The sequence below is a fragment of the Carlito syrichta genome, unplaced genomic scaffold, assembly GCF_000164805.1.
Source record: "Carlito syrichta isolate Samal-C Ts95f unplaced genomic scaffold, Tarsius_syrichta-2.0.1 Scaffold76546, whole genome shotgun sequence".
In the NCBI taxonomy this organism is placed as follows: domain Eukaryota; kingdom Metazoa; phylum Chordata; class Mammalia; order Primates; family Tarsiidae; genus Carlito; species Carlito syrichta.
The window spans coordinates 449836-470182 of NW_007020642.1; the positions used below are offsets into that span (position 1 = coordinate 449836).

A 20347-nucleotide genomic window follows, 5' to 3' on the forward strand; every position below is an offset into this window, starting at 1 on the left:
GCTTTAAAATGAGTAGACCATGTGAAAGCACTTAAGCATTTTATCTTTGAATTAATATATTATTTTTACTATTAAACATTTTCTCCTTTGTTAGGAAGGTCAGCAAAACCATCTTGTGTTCCCAAGCTCAGTGGATACATTTGGAATATTTAACTTTTTACATGATTTAACACAATTAAGCCAGAGCTGACTTTAGAAAACAGGAGGGAACTACATTCTTCACTAAGGATGCACAATTTAGAAGCCAAAAATCCGATGGTACATGGGGAGGCGATTACTATTTCAGGCTTTCTGATATTAGCAGAAAAAAAGGCCTTATCATACAGATGGCAGATGGGGTCTACAGATGGGCCTCAGAGGCTGGTAACTCCCTAGGCTTTGTATATATCATATGTGGGTGTGTGTTCACTTTCTGAAGAGGGGATCTATGATTTCCAGTAGATACTCAAAGGGGTCTGGTCCCAAAAGGTTAAGAACTATTGGCAGAGAGGTTGACCGAGATGAGTTAATAAAGGTGCTTTCCTTTTGCAGCAATTCAGAGGTGGATGAAAACATGCTCAGAGAAACAAGAAAGCATCAGAATGTACATTACCCCATTTTTTATGTTTGTCTCCCACCGTAATGCCATATTTCTGAGATCAAACAGTTTGATATCCCCATTGTCGTAGCCAGCACAAACAACACGCTCCTCTTGATTATAAGCATTGCCTGGAAATCAAGATACAACATTTCATATCCTTATAAATGTTCATTTAAAGCCTGATAAAAACGTATGAAGCTACACATATAACTTATATCAAACTGGATTTTTAAAATATCATTGGGTAGATTCTCATTTTATCAATCCTAATAGGACATCAAGGTTTTTAATTTGGTATCTATTTTATTTTAAAGCTCAATCATTAAAATTCTATACTAAAGGGATATGTGAAAGTATTTATTGGCTGGACGTGGTGGCTCAAGCCTGCACTTTTGGAGGCTGAGATGAGAGGATTGCCTGAGCCCGTGGGTTACTTGGTGAGACTTCGTCTCTACAACCAATAAAAAATTAGCCAGGTGTAATAGTGCGTGTCTGTAGTTTGGCTACTTGGAAGGCTGAGGGGGAAGGATTGCCGGAGTCTAGCTGGTCAACACTGAGGTAGCCGTGAGCGTGTCACTGTACTCCAGCCTGGGTGACAGGGTGAGACTCCAACTCAAAAAAAAAAAAACGAAAGTGTTTATTGGACTTTACATTGAAAAAAATGGGCTGTTGCCAGACCATCACCACCATCACCTCGCTAGACTCTGGTGTGGCCATGTGCTCTTTGAGCTATGACTGTCACCGTGTTTCCTGGTTTTGGCCCTCTTCCCTACCTTGAGGAGGTGAATCCCCTCTTTCTCTCTAATTTACTTTCTAAGCAAATTATATTTTCTAATGTAAGAAAAAAAGAAAGAAAGAAAATGCTCTCTCTACACTATTTCTGCAAAGACTAGCAGGTCAACTACAGTTCAAACTTAGTAGAGTCTGGGAGGATAAATACAGCTATGCTTCTACTGCCTTCTTTGGCAGTAACTGTGTTTGACGCAAACAGAAGATATTTTAAAATATTTGTTTTTGTAAAATGTTGTTCTGGAGTGATTTTGTCTTGCAAAAAGCATGAACTAAGCTGTGGTATACTATGACATATGTTTAGTTGTATGAATGATCAAACCTGAGGTGAGTTTATGATCTGTAGTTGAATTCATCCTGCTGGAATCCAGAGACTTTTTTTCCCTGAGTATCTCTTGCTGAGGAAAGAGTGTTAAGTGAGACGGAGGCCCCTGTCACCGTGCTAGGCTGTCTGGGCATCTTATCCCAATGCCTTCATTCTCTACTGCCTCCAAATTCTTCTTTCTCCTAAACCCCAGCCCTACATTTATTTCTGGGTAGGCTCCACATAGGTGGTACGCCAGCATCTTAACATGTCCCAAACTGACCTCACCATCTTCCCTTACAAACGATCCCACCTCTTGTGGAACACTTTCAATGAATAACATCAATCACTGCACAATCAGCCTCGAAACTCAGGCATCTTGGACATAATCCTTCTCTTTATTCTCCTGTCCCCAAAATTGCCAAATTCTATGTATTCTGCCACAATAGTATCTTCTGATTCATCCACTCTGCTTCATTTGCATTGCTTCTAGCCTGGGTCTGACCTGGAATATTGCCAAGAACTCCTGAACCCATATCCCCTATGCCACTCATCTCTCCCACTACACATTACCAGGTCACATCTCTTCCTTGCAAAAGCCTTTAAAAGTTTACAACTACCTCCAGACCTTCAAAAACCTCTGGTTGTGGTACTCTAAGGCTATTCCTGCCACTATTCCCTCCTACATATAGTCAACCCTCCATATCTGTGGGTTCTGCATCCAACCAACTACAGATCAAAAATATTTGAAAAAAAAGGGCATCTGAACTGAACATGTACAGACTTTTTCTTGTCATTATTCCCAAAATGATACAGTATAACAACTATTTACACAGCATTTACATTGTATTAGGTATTTTAAGAAATCTAGAAATGGTTTAAAATATACAAGAGGATATGCATAGTTTACATGCAAATACAACACAATTTTATATGAGACTTAGGCATCCGTGTATTTTAATATCTGAGGGAGGTCCTGGAACCCATCCCCCATAGATACAGAGGGACAACTGTACTTTCTTGGACACTTTCAAGTTATTCTTTATGCTTGAAATTTCCTTCCAATTTTAGTAGTTGAAATCCTAAGTATCTTTCGTCTTGGTTCAAAATGTTCTTCCTCTCCAGTCATCTGTCTCTCTTGATTCCTTCTACATTTTATCCATGCCTCTGGTGACCCAACACTCCTATCTTGTACTATAACTTTTTTTTTTTTTTTTTTGAATCAGGGTCTCACTCTGTCACCCAAGATGAAATGCAGTGGTGCAATCACAATTTACTGCAGACTCGATCCCCTGGGCTCAGTAATCCTTTTGCCTCAGCTTCCTGAGTAGCAGAGACTACAGGCACGGGCCACCACACCTGGCTAATTTTTCTATTTTTTTGAAAAGATAAAGTCTCACTGTGTTGTCTAATCTGATTTGAACTCCTGGGCTCAAGCAATCCTCTCATCTCAGCCTCCCAAAGTGCTCAGATTATAGGCGTGAGCTACCACACCAGGCTTTTACTATAATTAACCTATATATGCCCTCTTTACTAAACTATAAGTTTATTGCAGCTAAAATATGAGTCTGTTTTAACTTTGCATGCCACGATACCTTGCATATAACTTGGAATTCACTAAAAAAAATTGACAAATCAATGGATAAATTTTCTTTTAACTTAATGTCCTATATTTCAGATTGCACTTACATCCCGGAGATTAACAATATAGAGACTTTACTGGATCCAAAGACACTAAGTTTTAAGTTATGATACCAATTTTAAAATGATCAAGTCGGGCGCGGTGGCTCATGCCTGTAATCCCAGCACTTTGGGAGGCAGAGGCGAGAGGATTGCCTGAGCTCAGGGGTTCGAGACTAGCCTAAGCAACATGGCGAGACCTCGTCTCTACAATAAATCAAAAAATTAGCCGGGTGTGGTGACACGTGTCTGTAGTTCCAGTCACTTGAAAGGCTGAGATGCGCCTGGGCAGCGAGACCTCATCTCTACAATAAATCAAAAAAAATCAGCCGGGTGTGGTAGCGCATGCCTGTAATTCTGGCTACTCGGAAGGCCGAGGTGGAAGGATCACCGGAGCCCAGCAGGTCGAGGCTGCAGTGGCCAGGAGCGGCCACTGCACTCCAGTCTGGGTGACAGAGTGAGACTCCAACTCAAAAAAAAATAAATAAATAAAAGAAAGGCTGAGATGGAAGGATCGCCTGAGCCCAGCAGGTTGAGACTGCAGTGGCTGCGAGCGTGCCATTGCACTCCAACCTGGGCGACAGAGTAAGATTCCAACTCAAAAAAAAAGATCATTCTAAACACCAATCCTGACATTTCTCTACAAATGCATGTATCTTAAGTATATATTATTGCTCATAGTATAAAAATACATAGTAATTCTTGTATAATAATTCCTTTAAAAATTGGAAATCTATAACTTTCCTCTGATTAAGTAACAGTTTCAATTTAAGAATAACATAAAAAGTTAAACAGTTCATGTATACATTAAATTCCACTTTTAATTCCTGTTGTATATGGCCTACATCCTTTAGTAGCAAAAATTAATTTAATTTTGGTGCTCACCAAGAGATTAAAAGGGTAAAAATCAATTAGTCCTACAAAATCAACATTCATCTTAAGTATATTAATAAAAGAACACAGTTACCCAATTTATAAGTAATAATTTTGTAATGGCAAACTATTTTCTAGAAAACAAACATACTCTGTGTTAAGTATAATTAAAGATTTGTTAGGTTACTATTGCATTTGAGGCTCTGCTTAGCCCCATTGATGGCATTTGGTTCTAAACTAGGTCAATATTATTTTATTAAGCAGAAACATAATCATAATAAATATTTTTGAGCATTTCATAATCTAAGCAAAATTCTCAGCACTTTAACTTGTGTAATCCCCAAAACAACATTACTAATAAATTATATTATTAGTTCTATTTTATAAATGAAGCAACCAAGGAACAGAGAACTTTGATAACTTGTCCCAGGTCACACAGCCAATGAGTAGCAAGTGAGGATTCAAACCCAGGTCCCAGAGGCTGACATTCCCCACCATGTATATCTGCCTCAATGAACTCTCAGAATAGTCCATCAAACAGACCACAAAGAGACTATCAGGAATTTCTTGAAGCACTGTGTTTTTTTACAACCTGATTCTTCAAATGCAAGAACTCTTCAGTTACTCACCAAATGCCACAGTCCAACAGTCTCTCTTGTTTTCTCCTTGTACGGGCTCCATATTAGCAACTGGATCCTCTTTTTGCCTTGGGTCCCACACCTTCACAGTTCCTGTCATGAATAAACGTGAATTGGCAAAATTCAACAGTGAATGATCGTGTTTCTTTTCTGCGTTTTAGGGTTTCCTACGTATATGGCAATACTATAGATGTTATGACAGCTGAAAAATATTCACATTTTTCCGACTTCTAAATGTTAAGTTATATTTGATATCAAAGACATAACCCATGTTACTGTATGGCATGATTTCCAAATTAACAAATACACAGAGAAACCAACAACTGTTCCTAAGATATCTACAAGTTTTGACTAACAAGGCAAACACAAATGTTATGAAATTCAAATCATGATATAAAACTAATGCGTTACTTATTAGGAATAATACCAGAGTTGTTTTAATTTTTTCTTCCTTACTACTCATTAAACCACTGGCATGAGTAAACTCTAATTTTGAATTAATGACTTTTTAATATGGCATTTTATATGGATACTATTCCATATAAAATTAAGTTTTATTTTCCTATGGCAATAATAAAGAGGAAAATATTAGATAAAATTAACAAATAATTACTCTCAATTTAACTTCCACCCTATTGTCTTAATTCATGTTATGGGACTACTAATTAAATAGTGCCACTACCTACAAGAAAAGCAAATAAATGCATGTAATAAAGTGGCTAAAAGGCAAATACTTGAGAGACAATAGGAAAGAAGCAAAACATCCTTAAAAGTAATAACTGGCTGGGTACAGTGGCTCATGCCTATAATCTCAGCACTTTGGGAGGCCGAGGAAAGAGGACTGCCTGAGCCCAGGGGTTCGAGACCAGCCTAGGCAACTTGGCAAGACCTCTTCTCTACAATAAATCAAAAAATAAGCTGGGCAAGGTAGTGCACACCTGTAGTTACAGCTATTTGGAAGGCCAAGGCGGAAGGATTGCCTGAGCCCAGCAGGTGGAGGCTGTGGTGGCCATGAGTATACCACTTCATTCCAGCCTGGGCAACAAAGTGAGACTCTGACTCAGAAAAAAAAAGAAAGAAAGAAAAAAAAATTTCCCACAAATGTGATAAGAGGTTATTCTCTTATCCTATAGAATTTATACAACTTGATAATATTTATAGTAAGTTTGCAACAGTTAATAAGCAAAGAACACAGACAATTCATAAAACAGGATTAACTAGCAAACAAACACAGAAAGAAGTTAACACAAGATGGAATGGTAAATCATTTTTATCTATAAGGGAGGAGTCAACACTGGCAGGGGAAATTGGAAATCTACCCCATTCATTGCAGCTGACAATGTAAAAGAGTACCTTTGAAAGTTTACCAATTAATTTTAAGAATCATAAAATAAGTTTATTCCAAAAGAGTACATACATGACAATACTCATTTCTTCACTATTTTTAAGCCACTCTCCCAAAACAATAAACTTAAAAGCAAACTGAATGCTTATTATTAAGTGTAGCTATATGATACTATATACTCACTAAAATAATAATTATGAAAAGTATATGGAAACGGCAACATTTGCATATGACAAAATATTAAGATACAAATTGATATTCACACTGATAACTATGAAAAATTATATATAAGACAAGAAAGAAAAAGAAAAATCTAATGGTTGTGGCAGTGTGACAGATTGAATGTTACTTTTCCTTCTATATACATACTGCTTTTATGATTTTAAAAAAAGTGATTTCTAAAACACAGCTGCTCTTGAGAATCTATTAGAAAATTACATCCCTGCCTGAGCCCATGGGTTCGAGACCCGCCTGGGCAATGAGACCTCATCTCTACAATAAATCAAAAAATCAGCCGGGCGTGGTAGCGCGTGCCTGTAGTTCCGGCTACTTGGAAGGCTGAGGCGGAAGGATCACCGGAGCCCAGCAGGTCAAGGCTGCTGTGGCCGGGAGCAGCCACTGCACTCCAGTCTGGGCGACAGAGTGAGACTCCAACTCAAAAAAAAAAAAAGAAAATTACATCCCATTTTTTACTTTAAACTTTATTTTTAATTGATGCATAATGATTTTATTTTTATATGGTGCGTTAGGACGTTTCAATACATGTATACATTGTAATTTGATCTATTCAGGGTAATCATCCTATCAATAATTTCATACATTTATTATTTCTTTGTAGTGAAACACTCAAAATCCTCTCTTCTAGTTATTTTGAAATACACAATACAATACTGTTGACCATGCTCCTCCTACTGTGCAATAGAACACAGGAATTTTTTCCTCTTATGTAACTAACTTTGTATTTCTTGAGCAATCTCTCTTCATATCCCTCCCAACTTGCCTACCTAGCCTCTGGTAACCACCATTCTACTTTCTACTTCTATGAGATCAACTCTCTTACATTTTACTTTTCTTTTAAAACAATCTTCTCTGGGGACCAAAGGGAGGCCCAACTTTACCTATATGATGACTACTTGTATACCTAATCCTGAATTGTACCACACATCTTTAAAAAAAAAAAAAAAACAATTTCTTCATGGTCTTGAGCAGCTATTAAGAAAATAGCCAAATCAATTAAGGTACCAAATCTCTCATGCAACTCTTTTGAAGCAACAAAATTCTGACTTTGTTAGAGTTACTCAGAATGGCTTTAGACACCAAAAGACCTGTCCCATGTTAGTCAATGAAGGGTGGAAGGGCTGAGCTGGTGACGCTGGAATCCTCCACAATGCTCAGTGCATGGTTCACAGAACGTTAGCGTTCAACCAGCTGTCAATATGACAATTTTCACAAGTACTAATTCTGCTTTTTCAAAAAGGAAAATGAAAAGCTGCCACCTACATTATATCATCAGTTGCTTCAAAAACCTACAAAGACATTTTAAATTCTTCAAAGTTCAGAGGAAACAATCATTGTAAGTAGTTGAACTAGCTCAACACTAAAATAGTAGTGCTATGCCTCTATCTCAAAATACCCAAAAACCTGAAATAACTGAGGGCTATACAATCAAACTTGCTTATTAAAGGAATAGCAGCAAGATTGTTATATTTAGGGGGTCAAGATGACTGAAGGAGATTTTTACATAGAGAAGATGTACTGCATTGAAATTTCCATTTTAAAACATTTAAAAAGTACATAGAACGTACTGACTCACCATCTCGGCTGCCAGTCACAATTTCGGGTGCTCCTTCTCCAATTCCTAGTCCACCAATACCATCTATGGTATTTATAATTTCTTTATGGCCCTTTACAGAATACACTGGCACCTCTGGAGCTTCCAAATTCCTAAACAACAAATACAACTTCTTACTTACACTACCTGTCCCATTCTAGGCCACTACTAAAATTTAAGAGTGCATACCATACTTAGATTTCTGCTTAAAATTAAGGGTTAAAATAATAATAATAATAATAATGGTTTTACTATGAAGGTAATTTAGACATTTACTTCTCAATTTTTCTCTCTACTTCAGCTTCTTTCAAGACCCCAGTGAGGACTGTCATCATTCAGCTTGGAATTCAATCTCCTGAGCCCACCTTACTTAGTGTTCTTTAAAGATGACCTATCTAGGACCTCCACATATGAATTATCAGGGTGTTTGTTAATAAACGAAGATTCACAGACTGAAACTGCCACCCACATTATATTGTCAGCTGCCTCAAAGATCTATAAAGACATAATGAATCAGAATCTCAGATGGGTCCCCAAATCTGTTGATTATCTGTTACACTGAAGCCTGATAACCATTGCTTTAAATAGAGTAAACTCAATGTGATTTAGAATTCTTCCGAAGTAAGTTTTGGTAGTTTGATCCTGAGATCTTTTTAAAGGAGAAAATATGGGTTATGTTTACTTTGTATATATTTCTTCCTTTATTTTATTTTTCTATTAAATTCCACACTGAATTTCATCTACTGACATATTTTTCAATGTATCATCATACTGGTCACAATAAATATTACAGCCAGCCTGGCTGAAGCTTGTCTAATTCAAGATCAGTACAGAGAAAAGCATTCAGGAAAGTACAGATTACCATGTGTGCTTGAGTCTGCACTAGACAACTGGTGATGAATACCTCAACTAGGCTGACCTCATACATTCCTTTTCTTGCCCTTTTCCTCCCTTTCCCCCTTTTCTTTTGCTTTTCTATAACAGCTTCTGTTTTTAATAATTCAGTTTTTAATAACTTTTACTTTTTAAAAAAGGAATGACTATACATGAAATACAATCCCAATTACTAGGCCAAGATTTATTAGCAAAATCTCACTAATAAAAGTTTGAGATTTTTTTTATTTAGAGACAACTTTTATCTTTGTACCATCATTATGAAAGAATCAAGAGAATACACAGACTTAAAGCATTATTTTTTTTAACATAAAATGACAAGACTTATCAATTAAAATAAGTTGGTAATATTTGTACTATACTAGAGAACTGTAATTAAGAAGATGGTCAATAGTTACATTTGCTTCATATTCTTGTGATGACATACATTTATTGTAAAAAACTAACATTCAGACTGGCCTCTCTCCCAATTTTTCTGAATGTGTCTGACATAGCACATGAGAACTAATGAATAAATGCTAATTTAATTATTCAGCAGTTAAGGCAAGGAGAAATTAAAATAGTTTCATTCTGTTTTTCATTAAGAGTCTAAGACAGATAAATACATCAAAGTAATTTAATTATAAAGTAGCAGATTCTAAGTGAGAATCAAAAACGGGATTTTTATATAGAGAAGATGTACTGTTGCATTGAGATTTCCATTTTAACACATTTTAAAATTACATAGAACACACTGATTCACCATCACATTATTAGGAAACATACCGTAGGGAAGTTAATTTTTTAGAAATTTCTAGAACTTTTAAAAGAACTTTCTAGAACATTTCTGTATATTTTATGATTAAAATAATAAACTCTCCTGGAAAATAATTAAAGAGAAATTTAAATTCATTCAACTCAAAATACGAACAAACAACTCTAGGTAAAACATGAAAATTAAAGGAATTTGGAGGCTGAACACAGTGGCTCATGCCTGTAATCCCAGCATTTTAGGAGGCCACGGCAAAAGGATTGCCTGACGCCAGAAGTTTAAGACCAGCCTGGGAAACATGGCGAGATCTTGTCTTTACAATACATAAAAAAATTAGCCAGGCATGGTGGCACACGCTTATAGTTCCAGCTACTTGGAAGACTGAGGCAGAAGGATCACCTGAGTTTAACAGGTCAAGGCTGCAGTAGCTGTGATGGAGCTACTGCCCTCCAGACTGATAGAGTATCTGTCTTAAAAATTTTCTGATTAAAAAATTAAAGAAGGCATTTGGCACAATTGTGATTTTGCTCATTCAAAACAGTTTTATGTTGAAGTATTCAACAGATATCTTCCTGAACAGTTGTGCTTAGAAAAATTGTGTTGTGCTTAGACGTTAAAGCATCAAACAAAACAAAACAAAATCAAACTTTAAATGAATTGAGAGTCTACATTAAAAAATTAAAACCATCAAAAACTCAGTGTATCATTCTCTAATGTCAAGAATCTTGCTGGATGTAAACAATTAATATCTAATTCTTCATTGACATACATGTGCCTTTTTATATACCGTTTCCTTGAAGTAGAAGGGGGAATAGACCTCTACAAATACGAGGACTTAAATGCCAGCACTAAGCACCATATGCGAAAATAAGTATTGATAGCATTATCCAAAATACTAAAGAAAAATAGATTAGTATTTTTAATGGAGTTTATACATGAAATCTGGAAGTATATATTATATATTTTTTCATATTTTTATAGATAAAATTGAACATGGAAAGCAACATTTTAAAATTAGAGTTCTCTCTTTAAGAAAAAGAATAATAAGACTATTGAAGACATTCCTTATTTCACCTGCCTGAATACTAATTAAATAATCTTACCATATGTGAAGGTTTCCACCAAAATCTCCAGTAGCTAAATATCTCTGTTGTAAAGATGTGGCACCAAATGTTCCACATTTAATGGGTTTGGCCTTTTCAATCTTGATAAAAAGGAAGAAGAGAGAATACATTATTTAAGTAAGCAGGTATTTCTAATTCACAATGTTTATGACTCTATTGTGCGATTTAAATAAGACACAATATAAAAAGCAATTAAAACATTTTCAGATTAAAATGATCATGCTTTTCTTTTAGTCATCTTTCTTTAGTTCAAAAGTATGTAACTGTCAAAAAGAAAAAGTTTTAATTTGCCTTGCTTCTCATCTCACTAATGAGACATTCAAATGCTGACAACTCTACCATCTCCACTGGTTTGAGAATATGAACGTCTTGGCATTTAACGTGATATTATTTAAGATCCTCAGTAGAAATGAGAACATAATGAAGATATTATTCTTTCCAGATGGCAACAGGAACAAAACGTTTATGTGTCTCTTATAGCTTTCCCTATAGAGTCCTATAAACTGAGATGTTTATGTCCCACTTTCTCTGGGAGTTTTTTAGTGCATAGACATTTATAAACCAGTGTGTGTACAAAGGCATTACTACTAGTAGTAGCTAATCTTTTGAAGTTGCTTTAATTTAAAAAGCTACTGCTCCAAATATTGTACATAACCACATTAGAAAATAACACATACCAATGCACTATTTAAGATATGGGGCCTTATGGAAATCAGGTGAAGAAAAGTAGACATCCCAAAAGGACCTCAAAAATGATCTAATACAATATCCTCCTGTCATCGGAGACTGAAGCCTAGAGCTTTACAGATTTGCCCAACTCATGCAAGATTCAATATTTAATGAGTTCCTACTACATGCAAGTCACTGAACTAGGCAAAAGAGATACAAAGATGAATGAGATTGACCATTCCCTCAAAAAGTTTACAACCCAAATATCAGTTTCAATCTGGCTCCTCCCACATACACATATTCATTACTCCTACCTACTCTCACACCTCCCTGGGTCTTCCATTAATCTTTTATTTCCTGATGTTCCCAATTTCTCCATTGGCCCTCTCACCCCAACTCTACCTGCCCAGGTCACTGAAGTCCTTCCTAGAGCCTAGGAAGTCTAGGTTTCCTGTTGCCCTTTGTCCCTAAAAACTCTATTAACAGAATCTGGAATTAGATGAGGCTACTGCTGATGCCTGTCCTAAATCACACTATTGCCCAATTATAGTTATAACACCTCCCACGATTGTCAGACTCTTATTTAGTCTCTTACAATCTTTACATTTTTAAATTATTAAAGTTTACAAAAGTAATGCATGTTCCCTATAAAAATTCAAACAAAAGAATGGAAGGGGAAGAGTGAGTCCCTTTAACACTTCTCAGAAGTAATCCTCATCCTTCTAGACCCTCTATACATCTACAAACACACAGAGGTTCATTTTAATACAGGGAGTTCAAAGGACACTGTTCTTTGACTTGACTTGTTCCATGTAACAATATGCTATCTGAATACACTATTTTCCCTCTGCAGGGTTCTCCAGTTTCCAGGGCATCTCCCCTTGTAACCCTTCAGTTCCTGGGCCAATATACCAACATGCATCCCTCACAGGTAGGCCTGTTTCAAATAATTTTTAAAAAATTTCCCTGAGACTTTCCCAGTTTAGCTGGGCATTTCCATATAGGGTATATTATTCATATAAGGATACACAGCAACTTTCTTTTTTCTTTTTTCTTTTTTTGAGTCAGGGTCTCACTCTGTGGCCCAGGCTGGAGTTACAGTGTCATGCTCAACCTCGACCTGCTGGGCTCAAGTAATTCTTCTGCCTCAGTCTCCTAGGTAGCTGGCTAATTTTTTTATTTATTGTAGAGATGAGGTCTCACCAAGTTGCCCAAGCTGGTCTCAAACTCCTGGGCTCAGGCAATCCTCTTGCCTCTGCCTCCCAAAGTGCTGGGACTACAGGTATGAGCCACCGCACGTGGCATGGATACACAGCAATTTTCAAAGAAGAAAATAAAACTCACCTAACACAAATTATAACTAAAACTTTTTACTCTGAATTAAAAGGTAACATTATACACTCTAGGGTTTTGGAAACTCTCAGATTGTTTAATCGTCTCATTGTTTGGGGTCTGGATAAATTTGCAGTTACCGCATAGTCAAGTCTAAAAGTAAATAAAGCGTTCACAGCATCCTTGAAATTGTCTAGTAAATGAAATCAGACATCTACAGAAACATGATTGTAAAAGACCACATTGAGAAGAAGCACAGACCCATAGAATGTTTTTCTTTCTGATACATAGGTGATCTGAGATGACATCAGTTATCCACCGCATCAGAAAGTTAATACTCATTTATTTCAGTTATGTTCCCTTTTAATGAAAAAGAGTATCCTACCTGGGCTCGGTGGCTCAGCCTGTAATCCCGCGCCTTGGGAGGCTGAGGTGAGTGGATTACCTGAGCCCGCGGGTTTGAGACCCGCCTGGGCAACTTGGCAAGACCTCATCTCTACAATAAATCAAAAAATTAGCCGGGCGCGGTAGCGCGCACCTGTAGTTCCAGCTACTTGGAAGGCTGAGGCGGAAGGATCGCCAGAGCCCAGCAGGTGGAGACTGCGGTGGTCAGGAGCGTGCCACTGCACTCCAGTCTGGGCGACAGAGTAAGACACCAACTCAAAAAAAGAAAAGAAGAAAAGTACCCTAAAATGGGGTATCACAGAGAATCAAAATTTTGTCAACATAACAAAACAGTTTCCAACTCCAGTCCACTAAAGTTCTCCTCCTTTTTTCCCTCTCCCCAAATAACAGTACCTGAATTAATATATCAATAGTGGTAAGCCACTTAATCACTACTAGGACACAATTCCTATGGTGAAATTAATTCAGAGTTCCAACCTAAGCCAACTGATGAAACGGCTACCCATCCCTCCACTCTGTTTGCCTTATACTGGGCCTGCATCGTTCTGAGGCAGAGGGTGAAGGTAGGCCTCTGAGGTAAGAAGCCTGATGGACAGGAATGTGGTTCCAGGAGATTTGGGGAATTACAGGTGCAGAGGAGCTGTCAAGATCTACTGATCCAACCCTTGGGAAAATACTTCTGAGAATCACCAGAAGACTAGTTGCCCATTTTCTCCTCCACTAGCTGGAGCACTGATTCCCTGTACTTCCATTGCTATCATCTGTAGCCCCTGCTGAGAGTTTCTCTTTTTCCTAGGCTATGGAATAGGTAAAAACTAACTTCTACTTTTCAGTCCCTATAGTAAACACATAGCTCTTCCAGGATTTTGCTGCTGATAATAAAGAATTGAAAAATTTCCTGTTATTCCTTTATCTGACTTTTACTTTTTGACCCTTTAGAATAGAGAATCTCAAATTATGCTCCTCGAACACACTGATCTTCTAGTACTAACATAAAATTATGCACGAATTAGAAAATTCACCAAAAACAAAAGTCAATGGATGTTCTCAAATTTTAAAGTTTTCTTCAAATATTTTTTTCAGCTTGCCTAGTAGAAAACAGTACCAAATGAACACCAATAAGAAAATCTGGAAATGGAGCTTTTAATAAATTGTGTGGTTACTTCTTGTGATATAAAGATCAGAAACATATCATCAGATTTTTCTGCTGAAAAACATTTCCTTGTGCAGAGATGGAACTAAGTACTCCAATATTTCATGGTGTTTCAAAAACAGCACTACAATGTGCAGATTCTCTGATAGCTGCATGTGTCTAAGAATGCAGCTATCAGAATCTGCACATTGTAGTGCTGTTTTTGAAACACCATGAAATATTGGAGTACTTATTGTAGTACCTTCAAAGGAAAGAGATCAAACTGAGAACCAACCTATTACATGACAGGCCCTGTACTAGATGTTTTTACATTTGTCACTGCATGGTTTCTGTAAGTGTGTCTTTATTACAAATATAAGGGAAAGATGTAAAATGTATCTCCATTGAAAGGTACAGACTCACAGGAGTGCTATTGAGGCCTGTGGTACACAAAATGTACAAAGCCCTGGGAAATCTGGCCTGGCCCATCTCTCTGACTCCATTTCCTACTCCTCCTCTTCTTTCTCACTCCAGTCACAGCAGTCAGCTTCCTCTTTTTCCCTTCAGACTCACAGATGTCTTTTCCACCTCATGGCATTTCTGTTTGCTATACCTACTGCCTGGACTGATCGTCCCCCAGATCACCATGCTTCGATACTCTTCATTCAGAGTTCTGTTCAAATGCCACAACCTCAGAGGCTTTACCTGCCCCTTCAATATGAAGTGGAAATCCCAAATCTTATCATTTGCCCTGTTTGGTCTTCTTTATTGCACTTACCAACACAATTATTTTATTCATACAATTAATGATCTCTTCCCTTTCTAGAAAGTGAGCACCATGAAAGTAGGTCTTATTTAACATCTAGTAGGTGCTCAACAGATGATGAATGAACATCATTAATCTCTCAGCTCCAGTGCTGGGGAGTTTTCTTTCCTTTTTTTCACTTTTCTCCCACTATGTTTTCATGTGGTTGGGTTCTGACAAACTGTCCGGCATCATTTATAGGCAATTATGAAAATAGCTTCTATCTAGTGAACACCTATATATCAGATATTGTTCTTGAGGTTCTTCCAGACTGGACCATCCCTTCTCCTTCTGACCCACATAACACTTCAAACTGTGTGTTGGGAACACCACTTTCAAGATGAGGAAACAGATTCAGAAGACTGAGTAACTTGCCTAAGGTCTCAAGAGCCAGATAGACTCCAAGCTTTTTCTACCGAACTAGACTGCTCCCAGGCCTGTATATAAATGAATTAAATAAACATTTTATTATGTATCCCCCATTCTGTAAACTTAAGGGTCATCAGACATACTGAAGAAACATCTGAATTCTAAAATGGATTCATTGATGAGATAAATGGTACAGGCATAAATTAAATTTACTTTCAGATTTCTGTCCTCTAATTTTTACCTTCATTCATATCTTTACAAGTTATAAGTATATGGTATTATGCTTCCCTCTTGTTCTTTCTCTTCATGTATCAGAGAAACAAAGAGATTTATAGATACTAATGGTCTGCTGTGCAAGAACCAAATTGAACTCAAAAATATATAAACCAAAGCCTGAGTTCTGCTGGCAAGTGGACTTATAAAAGCAGGCGTGTTTTCTCTTTCCTCAGACATTCATGGAAATCACAGTAATAACTAAATTGAGGGAAGACACAAGTGAAGCTGATTTCTTATAGTTTACAAAAGGACTTGCTCTCTGTCCCTGTTAATTTTTCCTTTTCCTTTTTTTTTAGGTAGGGTCTCACTTCATCACCCAACCTCAAGTGCAGTGGCATGATCATAGCTCACTGCAGCCTCCAACTCCTGGGCTCAAGCGATCCTCCTGCCTCAGCCTCCCAAGTGGCTGGGACTACAGGTGCATGCAACCATGCCTGGTAAATTTTTTATTTTATAGAGACAGAGTTACACTATGTTGCCCACGCTAATCTCAAACTCCTGAGTGATCCTCCCACATTGCCTTCCCAAAGTGCTGAGATTACAGGTATGAAGCACCATGCCTGGTCAACTATTTTATCTGTGGAAAAGAAAAGATGGAAAGAATTCAGTGGCAACTTATAATTTTTCTTGCTAGAGAACTGATTAGTTAAAAAAGAAAATGAAGCTCTACTTTGCCAAAACTGTTCCACAAAGAAAATTCATATATATTAATAATTTTTGCTATATGATACTGAAAACGACCATCAATGATGGTTGTATTTCACCTGTTAGTTTTCTTTGCTGAAGTAAGATGTTAACATGATTGAAGAAGCCCATGATCAATAATTCCTGTGAGAGCTATTTTTGTTCTGTATGTGGGTAGGCCTAGTACAGCTTGTCAGTATTTCCTCCTCCACATCCTGGCACTACTTAATTAACATTAAAAGATTTAGTCAACCAAAAGCTAACAAGCAGTATATTCAGTAGCACAGGGACTAAAAAAGCAGAATTCTATTAGCTTACTGCTAATTTTTACAATTTGAACATGCACAATCGTGATTCTCTTTTTCAGGGCCATCCTTAGTCCATATGGTATCTTTGTGCCCATTAGAAAAAAGTTGCCCTTAATATGCTGATGAAGTCTCACACATGCAAGTCTTGATGAAGGAAAGAGATAGATTTCAGCTTCTACTTGAACACCCGGCCAGCGTTGTGTGGTGGGTGCAATGACCTGCTTGACTGTACGTGGAGTATCTGCCCCTCTATTTCCTCCCTATCCTTTTAGTGCTGAGATAAGGAAGACATCAACAAAGACTGATATGCTTCCTTTATAATTTTCTTTTTCTTAGCTACAGAGACTTTGTGGTACATGGACTTGGGGTGGTGCTATAATGATGAATCAAGTATGTTTCCTAATATTTTAATAAATTATCTACCTAGTCCCATGGTTCCCAGTCCTGGTGCACATAAAAATTAACTAGCAGAAGTTTTAAAAAATACTGATGTCCACACCTTACTCCAGTCTAGAGGAAACAGAGTACTACTGTGACAGAATTTCCAGGGGTGGGACCAAGGCAGAAGTATTTTAAAACACGCACACACAAAAGCGGTAGCAATAAAATACACTCGGGTGATCCTGATGCACAGTAAAGGCTGAAAATCACTGGACCTGTATTTAACCTATATTATTTTCCAATGCACCATCACAGCCAAATACAATATAAGTTCTTAAATGTGTTTTTATATTTGTCTTACCCTCTTTTTAGACAGTAGAATCTTTAAGAGAAATGACTCATCTTTCAAATACCTTTGGTCCTTTTCAAACATAGTACCTTAAAAAAATATGTTCTCAGTAGACAATTTATGGGGAAAAAAAAATAGAAGACCTAAAGGACCCAGGTAAAAATAACAAAAAGTAGTTATTCTTGGAATTGAGATTATGAGTGACATTTTCTTCTCTTCCCTATCTATATTTTCTAAATTTTCTATCATGAACACACATTACTTTTGCTAAAAAACCAAAATTTTTAATTTGCTAGAATTCCCCAGAGTCTCTAGAAGAAACAAAGAACACTATTACACTTGATGGGGTAAGTGCATTCCTGATACATGTACAAATTGCATGTTCCTATAAAAAAAAGTCAAATGCCTATAGATGCCCTTTTGTTGAACTTCAGTTGGCATTTGTTGGCCATACTTCACCTTTAAGTTTCTTTCTGCGATCCCAGTGTTTCCCATTTGTTCAAACCACTGACCCCAAGTTGATTAATGATTAAAAAAATCAGTATCTAAATTTCTCAAATTATATCCTATTTACAGACATACGTTCACTCATTGTTTTAACACACAATTTATTGAGTGGCTGCGCCTTACAAACCACACTAAAGAAAGGCATTGTCCTTACTCTCCAGGAGCTTACAATCTAGAGATAAATGGGACAGAATATTATACTTCTGGCACAGATAATAAGTACTATAGGGATGCAGTGTAAAGAAAAGTTACTCTGTCTGAGATTCAGGAAGGGTATCATACGTTGACAATATGAACTGAACATCACAAAAGCCACAGGTGACAAAAGAGCTAAAAGATGAACAACATTAGCCAAGATAGAAAAGAAAAAGCCATGCTTGTCTACTCTGAGTGACTGTCTAGAGAAAACAAACTAAATAAGAAAACAGGAACTCAGGAAAATTTAAAGTGGGATGAGTCCTTATTATCTTTGATTCTGGGTCCATTCAAATTGTACTCACCCTTTACCTACCAGTTTAATCCCTATCTCTTCCAAGCGAATTCTCTCCATAGCTTTCGATCCCTGGAGTTCGCAAACTTCGCTGTACTTATAGTCTATTATTAACTCTGAACACCTGATTATGACTGATCATTTTTTTCAGGCAACCCAAATCAAGACATTTTAAAAACTATAAACACCTATAAAAATACTACTTGTGGCCAGGCGTGGTGATTCACGCCTATAATTCCAGCACTTTGGGAGGCCAAGGTGAGAGAATTGCCTAAGCTCACGGGTTCAAGACCAGCCTGGGCAACTTGGTGAGACCTCGTCTTTACAATAAATCAAAAAATTAGCCGGGCATGGTGGCACGTGCCTGTAGTTCCAGCTACTTGGAAGTCTGAAGCGGAAGGCTCACCTGAGCCCAACAGGTAGAGGATGCGGTGGCCATGAGCGTGTCATCGCACTCCAGCCCGAGCAACAGAGTGAGACTCCCAACACCAAAAAAAGCTTATTATCCTCTCTCTAATTCTTTCACTAGTGATCTTTGCAAAACTTGTACATCTGATTTTGCCACACCCTGCTTAAATCTCTTCAGTGATGTCCCATTTTTCTTAGAAAAAAGGTATACATTCTTTAAATGTCCTAAAGATCTTGCAGTCGCTGGTTCCTGCCTGCTCCTCGGCTCCTCTAGTTTTTAAGGATATAAACTTTGTTCCATCAGTGAGCTCCCGCATATGCTGTTTCCTCTGGAAACCTCGTTCTCTGCTTCTAGTTTGGCCTAGTTAAGTGTCTAACCATCTCAAATCTGTTTTTACTCTCATAGAACCATGTTTCTTTGTGTCAGCTCATCTCGGTTTGTATTGACTGTATTTACGCACCGTTGGCTTTATTGTTGACCTAATTATCTCTCCTGAAACTCCATGAGAAACTGCCATTACTGCTGAGCTAATTCTCTCTCCTGACTGGAAACTCCAGGGACACTGCCATTAACACGCCTGGAAATACCAGACATTCAGTTGATACTTATTCGGTTATCTCTTTCAACCTCACTGCAGGCATCCGGTCCCTACTTCGGCTCTGCTTGCATGAAAAAGCATTGCTAACATGGGCCTAGTATCAGACTCTCCACAAACAACCGCGAACTTCCCGAAGGGTCCTCCAAAACAGACACGAAATCTTAACGTCACTTCCCAGAGACCTCGCGCTGGACTGCGCTGGGGGTGGTAGGAGCAAGGGGCCAGCAGGGTGCGGATGAACTAGCCCGCGATGGGAATTCAGGACTCGAAAGGTTTTAAGTCGGAAGCATTTCTCAATCCGCCATCAACTTCTCTTGTCGCGAGCGGCTCAAGCTATGCTTTGGGGGGACGCCGGACGAAGACTTTGGCAAAGAGGGATGCAGACCCCAGGATCCGCGCTCGCCCCCAACGGCAGTCCAGATCCTCGGAGTGGGTCGTCTGGACCCGGCACCCACCTCCCGAAGCAGCTTCAGGTCCCCGTGCTGGATCTCGTACAGCTGAATGACGCCGGTGCCCCGTGCGAAGTTGCCCATGGTCACAAATTTGGCGCTGCAGGGCACCCACTTACAGTCAAACACCGTGTAGTTGAGGCCCTTCTGGATGTGGGCGATGATCTGAGGCTTCTCGAAGGCCGACATGACCCAGCCGACTTCACCTCCAGAAACCGTCTGACCCAGACGGGAACAGAACACCCACCTAGAAACAGGATTCCAAACATTAGCAAGAACTGCTTGTCCCTTCCGCTTTCCGTACTCCGCGCCCAGACGCCGTAGCGAATTGGATTTAGTCATCTCCACTAATGCCAGATGCGCTCCCGAGATGGC

General features: G+C 38.1%; 1 protein-coding gene across 2 annotated transcripts in view; it reads right to left on the reverse strand.

Moving 5' to 3' along the window:
• WDR92 (WD repeat domain 92) overlaps window positions 1–20279 on the reverse strand; it is a 41270-nt gene extending 20991 nt beyond the window's left edge. For both annotated transcript variants that reach the window (XM_021710271.1, XM_021710268.1), the window contains exons 1-5: window positions 19979–20279; window positions 10789–10889; window positions 8023–8153; window positions 4856–4957; window positions 593–708 (exon numbers count right to left, since the gene is read on the reverse strand). In XM_021710271.1, coding sequence (XP_021565946.1) covers window positions 593–708; window positions 4856–4957; window positions 8023–8153; window positions 10789–10889; window positions 19979–20161 — 633 coding nt within the window. In that variant the 5' untranslated portion in view covers window positions 20162–20279. The remainder of the gene's footprint in view (window positions 1–592; window positions 709–4855; window positions 4958–8022; window positions 8154–10788; window positions 10890–19978) is intronic.
• Window positions 20280–20347: the final 68 nt, after the last annotated feature.